General features: G+C 34.4%; 1 protein-coding gene across 7 annotated transcripts in view; it reads right to left on the bottom strand.

Moving 5' to 3' along the window:
• Positions 1 to 12,332, bottom strand: part of ERCC6L2 (ERCC excision repair 6 like 2) — a 186,061-nt gene that overhangs the window by 128,332 nt on the left and 45,397 nt on the right. For 6 of the 7 annotated variants that reach the window (XM_055349986.2, XM_063696584.1, XM_055349989.2 and 3 more), the window contains one exon: positions 3,618 to 3,811. The exons of the other annotated variant lie outside the window; for it this stretch is intronic. In XM_055349986.2, coding sequence (XP_055205961.2) covers positions 3,618 to 3,811 — 194 coding nt within the window. The remainder of the gene's footprint in view (positions 1 to 3,617; positions 3,812 to 12,332) is intronic. 7 annotated transcript variants of the gene reach the window in all.

The following is a 12,332-nucleotide window of genomic DNA, read 5'->3' as shown; positions in this document are numbered from 1 at the left end:
TGAGGTCTGGCGTTAGATGGTCAAGGTTCAGTCCTCATGTCTGCCACTGACTTAGTTGTGAAGGCCTAGAAAAATTATTTAACCTCTCTATGCCTCAGATTAGTCTTCTGTCAGGATCCATGAAATAGTAACAGGCCAATTTATTAGCTTATAAGTTTGATTTATAAAATTAAATCCCAGACCTGACAAAAATGGTAGCTCCATATCCAATTTTACCAATAATTATATTCAAAGTGAATGGTCTAAATACCCAAATAAGAGGCAAAGATTATCTGAATGGATGAAAAAGCAATATTTGGAGACTCACTCCAAATATTAAGAACAGATATACTGCAATAAAAACAGGAAAAGCTATTTACATGCAGTAAGCATAAGACTCAGCATAAGACAGCAGCATTAGTCATACAGTCAAAAACTGGAAACAATTCAAATGTCCATCAACTGGTGAATGGATAAAATATGGGATAGCTATATAATAGTACCATCGGCAATAAAAAGGAACAAACTACTGAAATGTACCACAATATGGCTATGCTCATATCAGATAAAACATCAAGATAAGAGATATTATTAGAAATAAATAGGTGTATTTTTTAAAGATAAAGGATCAATTCATCAGGAAAAAATAACAATCATAAATGCATGTGCACCTCATAAAAGAGCTTCAAAATACTAAATTAAATGCTGACAGAAGTGAAAGGAGAAATAAACATATCTACAATTATAATTGAAGATTTCAACTCTCCTCTCTCAGATACTGTAAGCCAATCAAAAAGGAAATCAGCAAAGATAGAAATCACCTGAGCAACATCTTAACCAATCTAGTCTTATTGATATTTATAAACACTACATCCAATAATTATAGAATAAACATTGTTTTCCAAGTGCACATGGATCAGAAAAATGCAAATTACACTACAAGATACTACTACACACCTACTAAAACAGCTAAAACAAAAAGACTGACAATACCAAACGTTGCTGAGAATACAAAGCAACTGAACTCTCACACATTGCTAGCTGGAGTAAAACCACTGTGGAAAATGGTTTGGGAGTTTCTTCTAAAGCTAAACCTACAGTTAACCATATAATACAGTAATGCTACTCCAAGAGAAATGAAAACATATGTCCAAAAAAGGCTTACATACAAATATCCCTTGAAGTTTTATCCATAATAATTCAACTGGAAAAACCCAAAAATCCATCCTCAAATGAATGGGTAACAAAATGTGCATATTGATGAAATGGAATACAATGCAACATTAAGAAAGAACAATCACTGATACACTCTACAACATGAATGAATCTCAAAAAACATGCTGAACAAAAGATGTGACACACACAAAAGGGTGCTTCCTGTATAATACCATTGACGTGCTCCATAATAGCTTAAACTCACCTATAAGTGGCAGAAATTAAAATCAGTAGTTGCCCAAGGCGAGGGTTGAGGAAAAGCCACTGTAAAGAGGTAAAAGAAAAGTCCTGGGATGATAAAAATAGTTTTTACCTTGTTTGAGATAGTGATTGCACTCATTTGTCAAAACTAGGACAGTATACTACTGCCCATGGCCAAATCCAGCCCATGGCCACTTTTGTATGGTAAGCTAAGAGTAGTTTTTACATTTTAAAGGGTCATAAAAATAAAAAAGAAGAATATGCAACCGAGACTATATGTGGCCCAAAAGGCTAAAATATTTACTATCTGGCCCTTTACAGAAAAAATTTACCAATCCCTGGTCAAGATTCGTCAAATTGTATTCCTGAAATGGCATAATTATTCTATACAAACTAACTCTCATTAAAATTGATTTTAATACAACTCTCCAGCTGGGCTTGAGGGGCTAGTTTTCACAAAGACTGATTTAATTCATCCTCTGTCATTTTCCAGATGGGCTAATTTACCCAAAGCCACATAGCTAATTAGTGATTTTTTTACTCTCTTTTTTGTGTGCTCATAAAATTTGAGACAACTATCAATTGTTCATCATTTTTATCCTATGCTAAATCATTTTAATGCTGATGTGAAAGTATCACCTTAAAAAAATTACCAATTTTCTAAACTTTGGTTGACTTTGGGGGAATATCATTAACTCCTTCATTAGCAGTAGTTCAAATTGAGTATAACTATAATGTCTAAACATTTTAAAGACTTACTAGATAACTGTTTCTAATGCCATGCTTTAATCTTCACCTAAAAGGTTGTATCCCTGTAGAGGCAAATCTAGGCTACAAGCAGATGGAAACTAATGATTTTACCAAGGCCCAGCCTACTGCTGGAACAACTATGAAGACTTCAGACCTCACTACCATGGTCCCGTGACCACATTACTATAAAAGCCTTGTATTGGTTTGCTAGGGCTACCAAAATAAAATACCACACACTGGATGGCTTAAAACAACCAAAATTTATTTCCTCACAATCCTGGAAGCTCGAATTTCAAGAGCAAGGTGTCAGCAAATTTGGTTTCTCCTGAGGCCTCTCCCCTTGGCTTGCAGATGACTGCCTTCTTGCTGTGTCCTCACAAGTCCCTTCCTCTGTGGTGTGTGTGTGTCCTCGGTGTCTCTGTCTCTTCCTATAAGGATACCAGTCATACTGGACCCAGGCCCCACCCAATCAGCCTCGGTTTTAAGCACCTCTTTAAAACTTAATCAAAGAGACCTGTCTCTAAACACAGTTACATTCTGAGGTGCTGGGGTTGAGACCTGAACATTTAAATTGTGGAAGGGGGGTTGAGGAGAAGCGACACAATTCAGCACATAACAAGCCTCTTAATTGGTCTTTCTCCATTCAGCTTGGCTCTCCTTTATCTGCACACACAGCAGCTAAGGTATTTACAAAGTGCAAATCTGATCATTTTTAACCTATCGGTAATCTGCTGACAACACTGTAGGGGGCACTCTATTGCTCTCAGGATAAAGACCAAAATCCTCAAAGTACCTTCCAATACTCTCTATAATCTTTTCCCTGCTTATCTCACTGGTGTTTCTTGGCCACTTCTCTCTCACACTCTATGCTACAGTGGGTGTGTGGGGGTGTGTGTGTGTGTGTGTGTGTGTGTGTAGTTTTTGCCCCTCTATATTCACAACAGACTCCCATAATTGAAATAATTCATGAAAATTACTGACCTAGCTCAGAAGCAGGGTCTGCATAAAAGGCTGTACATGAGATTTAGGACAAGTCTTATCATTCTTTAACAGTCAGTGTTTGAAGAAGTATCCTGTATTCAATGTAATAAATAGAATAAGAAATTCTAGAAAACCTGATGCAGGTTTTTCCTTCTCAGAGAGTAAGTTATTATGAACTAAATATTTCAATAATTCTAAAATGAAATTAAATCAAGCAAAGGAATAATCATTATTCCTTTTTAAAAAATCACAATATAGGCTGGGCACGGTGGCTCACACCTACAATCCTAGCACTTTGGAAGGCTGAGGTGGGTGGATTGCCTGAGCTCAGGAGTTCCAGACCAGCCTGGGCAACGTGGCGAAACTCCGTCTCTACTAAAAACACAAAAGCAAGACTCTCTCTCAAAAAAAAAAAAAAAAAAAACTCTTAATATAAAGGGATGTAAGCAGACTATTAATACAATCATTCCTATTCCTATTATTCCCATTACCTGTTAAGTTCATCCAGGCATAAGCGCAGTGTTTCATAAGTTGTTAGAGCAATTTCACATTTCCTCTGCTTTACACGAATTAATTCATTATCTTTTCTGTTTCCATGTAAAACAGTGACTCTGAAATATCCCCAGGTGTCCAATTCATCCTTCCAGTTGTAGAGGACAGAAAGAGGAGCAACTATTAAGAACATCTAAAACAAGAATAAAAAAATTTTGCTGTTTTTTAAAAACTGAAAAAGAATCCCAAAGTGAAATCCACGATATCAATATCAATAGTCCTCTTCCTTAATTTTGACATCTAGTTAGTAACAATAAATACAACTGAGTGATTAGCTATATCTGGACACTGAAGATTCTCAAAAAATACTTTGCTGTTTTAATTAGCTTTTTATCAGGACAAGATAGACACCTAACCTTGCTCAAAGAAACACGTGTTTTTTATTTCCCCTACCAAAAAGGCACTGAGAAATGAGAGAGAAGTAACTTTCCAAAAGAGAGAAAAGAATAAAATCTGGATCCCAGTAATAGCTTCAAAGGCCAAGTGGATAATGTACATACACAAGCAGGCCACGTGTTCTTGAAATATATGGTCTCCTGGAGCTCTCTTTCCTTCTGCATTTTCCTAGCCCATTTCCTCTCCCCCTCTTTCAGATACTCTCAGTTAAAGAACTGGAAAATTCACTGGAAAATTGAAGCAATCGGAAGAAAACCTCCTGGATGAACTTCTCTCAGTATCCTATCAATAACCTATCTATATTCATTTCCATATATTTTGCCCTCCCACCTGTTGCCATGGGTAAGCTGCTCATGTTCTTCTCCAAAAAAACCCCTCATACAGTGGCTCCCATTCCTTCTTGCCAACCTAAAGTCAATGCTGCAGGAACTGCCCCCAATCTCCCCTACCTGATTAACTTTTCCATTTTAATGAACCACATCACCTATGGACAAGCATGTTAGAATATTTCCCAGGGTTAAAAAAATCCGAAAAACAAAAATTTTTAAAAATTTATTTTCCTTAACCCAACATCTATCTCTATTACCTCATTACTCTACTCTCCCTATAGCAAAGATCCTCAAGAGTTATCAATGCTTAACTCTCCTCCTGTTCTCTCTTGAAACTCAGGTAAATGGGACTTGTCCCCTAATAATGCCTACCAAATCAGTCCCTCTGAGGATTACCAACATAACTCTCTGGTTATTCCTCACATTCATGTACCTTTTCTGTACTAACCCAGAATCCTGCTGTCATCAACCATTTTAACTTTTTAATGTTTTTATTTCTCCCTGTTACCACTATTCCTATCCTGTTAAGTTTAATAGGGTTACCAGTATGATTATTTTCTAAAGTTTCATACTTGATCTACTTGATAGAGATGAACCAATTAAACATACTGAAAAAATTCCGTTTAACCAAGAAATAATACAATACTACTCTAAATTCTACTCTGTTTTCTGTGAAACATTTAACCTAGGCCATTTGTCAACTCTAAAAAGTCAAATTTGTGACTGTGTTTTGGAAAGAGAAAGAAGAAAACGAAAGAAAATCAACATGCTGAACATGAGAGTTCCTTTTTCCCAAGCCATCATCAAGCATATGTAAGTACTTCTTATACTTGATTCATCTCAAGTATGTCCGTCCTTTGGGTGAAGGTTAATCCTATGATTTCCATTTTTATCTTTCAAATATGAAATTAGGCCTCCAAGTACTAAGTCCAATTACAGTGTCTCCCTTTGATTTTTTTGTATATTACGAGATGACAATGCTAGCTGCAAATTGCATCTGAGCACTCTTAGTAGTTTTCCACTTGAGAGGCCATTCATCAAAGGTGCCAATGAATCTAAAGAGTCCTGGCATCAGCCCTAAGATTCCAGAAGATGTTTAAAAATTAAGGTGACAACATAATTCTTGATATTTCTTACAAACACTGGTCTTCAAAATTATGAAAGGTGAAATAATGGTTCAAAAATTCATTTTGGTAGTGAAAGATGTCAGAGAACTGAGTTATGCTATTATGCAGAGTCCAGGGAAAGTACTTAAGAACTTAGCATTTCCTACAATCCAATAAATAATATTTCATTTAATAAGTCTTTTTTAAGCAAATGATGCCAAAATAATAAAATGGAAAGCAGTGTCCAACTGCTAAATCACTACACACAAAGCAACTCTGGGAGCTGTTCCTCTAATCCAAGTACTAACCGGGTCCGACCCTGCTTAGCTTCCAAGATCAGACGAGATGTGGTGTGTTCAGAGTGGTATTGCTGTAGACATGGGGGAAGGGTGATAATTCTTATTCTGAAGCTAAAATACAATTTTATAAAACTGAATATAAAATTAACACAAATAAAATTAAAATTCATTTGCTTACGTATTATTAAAATTAACACAAATAAAATTAAAATTCATTTGCTTACGTATTATTAAAATTAACAGAAGCTAGGTTAAATAATGCAACTAGAGAATACTGAATTATTTATATCTTTCAATAAATCTTGCTCAATTATTAAGGAGTTTTCTATCAAATCTGATTCCTCAGGAACTACGGCATAGAAGAATGATGTAGTGTGGACTGTGATGAGATACTCAAAGATTAACATGTGACAATTTTTGTGGCAGAAGTAGTAATAGTATTAATAATAACACAACAATTATTGAGCACTTACTGTGTGCCAAGGCCTTTAGAAGTAGTTTACAGAAATTAATTCAGGGACTTTACCCAGAAACACAGATGAGGAAACTGAGGTACAGAGATATTAAGTAACACACTCAAGGTCATACTGCTATTAAGTAGCAAAGTAAGTATTTGAACCCAGGTCTGCCTAATTCTAAAACTCTTAACTACCATGACATATCCTGTTAGCACCTTCAATCAAAAAGTCTATGTCCTTGAGATGTGTAACTTTATTTACCTTAACTTCAGTACTTCATATAGTACCTAGAAAATAGAAGGTATTCAGTTGATGAATGAATACATGAAACCATACATGTCAATGCTAAGTTCGGAATAATAATATATGTTCAGAGGACAGTGAGATTACAGTAGAGTTGAAACAAAGGTTCCACATGGAAAGAAGTGTGATATCAAAATGAAAAATAAATTATACCTTTACAGAAAAATTATGGAACAGAAAATTGGAATCTTTGCTAGAAAACTCAAAGGTCTAAAAAAAGCCTTGTATTTATTGCCACAACCTTAACCCTCTCAAAAATACCTAACATAATTAATTTACACCCTACTGTGTGTATAGCTGATCATTTTTTCCTTCAGTATGCTGCAGTTATTTCATATACAGAAATTTCAGTTTAGAATCCATTGTAGTCAGGGGCTCTTCTAAGTCCTTTGTATAAAAACAGCCTAATTTTTGACAGAATATCAAGTTTTGGCATTAAATAAATTACCTATGTTGGGTATTTTTGAGAGAGTTAAGATTGTAGAGATAAATACAACAACTTTTTTTTAGTACTTTGAGTTTTCTAGCAAAGATTTCAATTTTACATTCTGTAATTTTTCTGTAAAGGTATAATTTATTTTTCATTTTGATATCACACTTCTTCCCATGTGAAACCTTTGTTTCAACTCTACTGTCACTGTCCTCTGAACATACATTATTAGTCCTAACTTAGCACTGACATGTATGGCTTCAATTATTAATTCATTCATCAATTGAACACCTTCTATTTTCTAAGTACTATATGAAGTACTAAAGTTTGGCATTATGCCAAAACTTGATATTCTATCAAAACAGGAAGTTACAAACCAGATCAATAAATATCAACTCTTGCAATTAAAAAAGAGAAGTAAATAAGAAATATAAGAATGGAAATGACAAGCAAAGTTAACTATAAATTCAACACAACATCAACTAATATATCAATAGGTTTTGAGGAGAAATTTGAGAAAATTTATTTTTCATAAGTTGAGAAAACTTGAGGAGTAACTACCAAATAATAAATTACATTATAAAGCTAAAATAACTAAAACTGTTTAGCACTGGAAGAGAAATGAACAAATAATTAGGACAGAATAATATGTCTAGAAATATAAATGAGTTTAATTTTACACCAAAGTAGCCCTTCAAATCACTGTGGAAAAGCAGGCTTATTCAACAAATGACATTAAGATAACTGGTTAACCAACTAAGGAAAATAAAATTGGATTACTAGACACCTACAGCAAAATAAATTCTAGCTGAAACAAAGATATAAAGGTATAAAATAAAATCACACATATTATAAAAGAACCATGAGTGAATGTATTTATAAATTTAGAGTACAAAAAGCTTTTCTAGGCAAACATAAAACCCAGAAACTATACAGACCAATACATGTAACCACATAAACATTTTTAAAAAATCAATAAATAATTCAAAGCTGACTCTACATGACGAAGAAATATTTTCAAAATATATAATGAACAAAAAATTAGATTCCAGGATATATCGTTAAGGACTATTAATCAAGGACTATGATTAAAAACGAGAATTAGATTTAAAAATAGCTTTTAAACATCTGAAATGCTACAGCTTCACTCATTAAGAAATGTAAATCAAAGCAAGATAAAAATTTTAAATCTCTCAGGTAGTCATAAATTTATGTTTGCTAATACCTAGTGCAAATGAAAAGGTGGAAACAGACATTCTTATACATCACTCGTGGGGATATGGGGTAATTTAACTCCAGTTATCAAAAAGTAATCCCCTAAATCCAGCTCTACCTGCTATCCAATTCCAGTACTAAGAATTTATCCTATAGTTATTATTGCAAAAGTTGTGCATAAGGATGCTCACGGTAGCATCATGTGCAACATAATCCTCTTGGTACATATGAAGAACTAAAAAAATAGTGTATAGTAAATAAAATAATTACAAAATATTTTTGTTAAATTGTCATTGAAATTGCTTCCGATGCTGGTATTGTGATTGCTACAAAAATCCTCCTCTTTTGCATTAATTATGAATTTTACTTAGAATCTCTAAAGCTTCATCATGCAAGATAGTAATATTTTATAATAAATTTATTGTGATTCATAAAAATTGAATTTCAATCAAAACTTAGCCTACATCTAAAGAACCATTCCAAAAATCAATGTTTAAAATGTAGAGCTTGTGTCTTTTCCTTTAAGAATTTATTCTTGGCACAAAACATTCATGCATTCTTAGATGATTTATTCACACTGGAAAAGTTTTTAAATGTATATGAGATGTATCGTATCACACACACATACCTTAGACCCACCACTCCTTAATTTGTAACACTCAGTTCATTAAAGGGCTTTCTTCAACAAGCTTCAACATTAATTTTTCAGAATTCAATTGTAATTCTGGCATTAGCATAATAAATACAAAAGAAATGATTTCTTCTCCATTTCATAAACTGTCTTTTTAAAACATACATTGTTTTAAATGAACCAATACAAATTTATCTTTTAAAACTTTCAAAGTTATAATTTTTGTTTGTATTTACTTCTGGGAAATACTGTAGAATGTCACTGGTGATGCCATTAAAAACTCTAAATTCCAGTTCAAATGACTAACTCAACACATGTTTGTATTGATGCCAATGAAACAAAAGAACAAACATAATAAATCCATAATAGTGGCAGAATACCTGGAAGGGCAGTACCAGCAGGTCAGAACAGTGCAGGAGCAGATGAGAACTGGCACACCTGAAGAACTGAGCAATCCGCCCTACACCTCTGAAAGCGAAAACCCCCCCTGCCCTCTCCCGCTAAAAAATTTACTTTTCCTAGAAGGAACCTAAAAACAACGACAAGCAAAACAAAACTCAACAAAACAGCTAAGGTAGTTGGAAAGACTGAGTCAAGAAAAATAATGGCCAAGTAATTTTAAGAAGGAAAAGTTACACCAGTCATCAAAGAAACTGATTCTAGCATCAGTATGCAACTTTCCCTGCATAAAGCACTGTATATATATTTTCTAAAGCAAAACTTATTTGGAAGAATTCAATGGTGAGTGTTAGGGCTCATGGAAATTTCCGAATTTCATCAATTAAAAAAGTCCTTAATACTTCCAAACAATTAAAAAAAAAATCCTTTCCAAGGAAAAAAATCGGGTTGACATTGAACTCTCATCTGCAATATGGAGTGACAGAAGATGTTTTGTCATTATAAAAGAAAATTTTGAACTTAAAATTCCATAGGCAGATAAGCCTATGGATAATCAAGTGTGAGAGCAATATACAAACGCATAAAATTTACTGAAGAATTTTTTTTTTTTTTTTCTGAGACAGAGTCCCACTCTGTCACCCAAGCTGGAGTGCAGTGGCACAATCATGGCTCACTGCAGCCTCAACCTCCTGAGCTCAAGTGATCCTACTACCTCAGCCTCCTGAGTAGCTGGGACTACAGGCACAAACCACCACACCTGGCCTCTGAAGAATTAACTGAAGACATTAAGCAAAAGTTGGTATGAACACAAAGAGAAATAAACTGAAAGTCATAACAAGAAAATTTAACATTTTTCTTTCCAGATCCAACTGCTCAGACAAAAAGAAAATAACACTATTAAACATTTTAACAATGCAATTAACAAACATGATTAAATAGAAATATATAAAACCACGTGACCATGATTACAAAGAATGCACAATATAAGCAACATTTTAAAACAACAGAGACTACACAATGCACAACATCAAAGCATAAAAACTGATCCATGGATGTAATCACAAAGAAAAAAATATCAAGGCTGTTATCTGATGCAACAAAACTAGAAATTGTCAAAAAGGGTTCAGCCCTCCCATCATCCTGAGCCCCAACAATAGCTATTCACTTGGAAATTTTTAAATTTCTCTTTTAAATAGTACTTGGGTAAAAGAGAATAAAAATTAGGGCCACAGATAATTTAGAAAAGACTAATGAAAAAACTACATATTAAAAACTATAGAACACAGACAAAGGAGTACTGAAAGGAACTTTTTTTTTTTTGAGACAGGGTCTTCTCTGTTGCCCAGGCTGGAGTGCATTGGCATGATCACGGCTCACTGCAGCCTAGAACTCCTGGGCTCATGCGATTCTCTCACCTCAGCCTCCCCAGTAGCTGAGACCACAGACACACACTACCACACCTGGCTAATTGTTTTATTTTTTTATTTTCTGTAAAGACAGGGTCTTCTTATGGTGCGCAGGCCGATCTCAAACTCCTGGGCGATCCTCCCATGTCAGCCTCCCAAAGTGCTGGGATTACAGGTGTGAGCAACCATGCCTGGCCCAAAGGAACACTTATAGCTTTAAGGTAATTTATTAGAATACAAAAAGACTGAAAATAAATTAAGAAATCGACTGAAGAAGGTAAATAGCAATGTACATTATAGCAAGGAATTTACAGTTCCTCCATATCTGTGGGTTTCATATCAGTGGATTCAACTAACTACAAATTGAAATACTAAAAAATTCCATCTGCACTAAACATGTACGCAGACCTTGTCATTATTTCCTAAACAATACAATATAAAAGCTATTTATGCAGACTTTACATTGCACTAAGTAAACTACAGATGATTTAAAGTATATGGGAGGATAACAGGTTATATGCAAATACACTATTTTATATCAAGGACTTGAGAATCCACACATTTTGGTATCCAAGAGAGGTCCTGGAACCAATCCCACATGGATACCAAGGGACAACTGTATATGTGTGTGTGTGATATGATACATCGCATATGCATACATACACACACACATACATATATATATAGAGAGAGAGAGAAAAAAAAGAAAGGAAAGAAGGAAGGAGAGGAACTGGAGTCAACTGAGGTAACTATTATAAGCATATTTTACCACATTATCAAATGAGTATCTTTGTTAACTTTCTTTTCTTTCATTCTTGTTCTTTTTTGAGACAGGGGTCTCACCTTATTGCCCTGGCTGGAGTGCAGTGGTGCAAACATGGCTCACCGCAGCCTCAACCTCCCCAGGCTCAGGTGATCCTCCCACTTCAGCCTCTGAAGTACCTGGGACTACTGGCACACACCACCACACCTGACTAATTTTCTGTATTTTAGTAGGGAAGAGGTTTTGACATGTTGCCCAAGCTGGTCTTTAACTCCTGGGCTCAAGCAATTCGTCTTCCTTGGCCTCCCAAAGTACTGGGATTACAGGCATGAATCACTGCGCCTGGTCCATTCTTGTTCTATAATATTTTAAATATCTTTAAGTATTTTAATATATTTAAAATATTACTTTTCCCTCTTTTGTTCTCTCTTGTATCTGCTGTCACAGTGGCATAAAAGAGATATATATAGGCTCTGTGGTGACATTTAGAACCAGGGAACAACTGAATCCAGATCTAAAAACAGTACTTGAGCTACTGAATACTTAAAATACATTAAGAACCATTATTCTCTTCAGGATCACATTGAATCTGATACTCAGGATACATTTATTCTACTGAAAAATTAAGAGAATTTAAAATGATAGCAATTATAATATCTTTAGCCAGTAGTTCTGAAAAGTTTGCATTGAAATGGTCTTTATGATAGACAAGAGTAAACTTGGACTTCTCAGCAATCTTGTACATAAGACTTGTATAAAAGAGTCTGTTTTAAAACTTGCTGTAAGTAGCTCATTACCAAATATAATAAAAGATTTCATAAAATCACTTCATTTTTATTCTTATCTGGTTTCCTGGAGGCTGAGGATAATATTTTTTAAAAGACATGTAAGTATAATATACTTTTTAATATTTCATTGC

Source organism: Gorilla gorilla, chromosome 13 (assembly GCF_029281585.2).
Source record: "Gorilla gorilla gorilla isolate KB3781 chromosome 13, NHGRI_mGorGor1-v2.1_pri, whole genome shotgun sequence".
NCBI lineage: Eukaryota > Metazoa > Chordata > Mammalia > Primates > Hominidae > Gorilla > Gorilla gorilla.
Note: the sequence above shows the minus strand (reverse complement) of the source record. Positions and strands in the feature narration are given on the sequence as shown.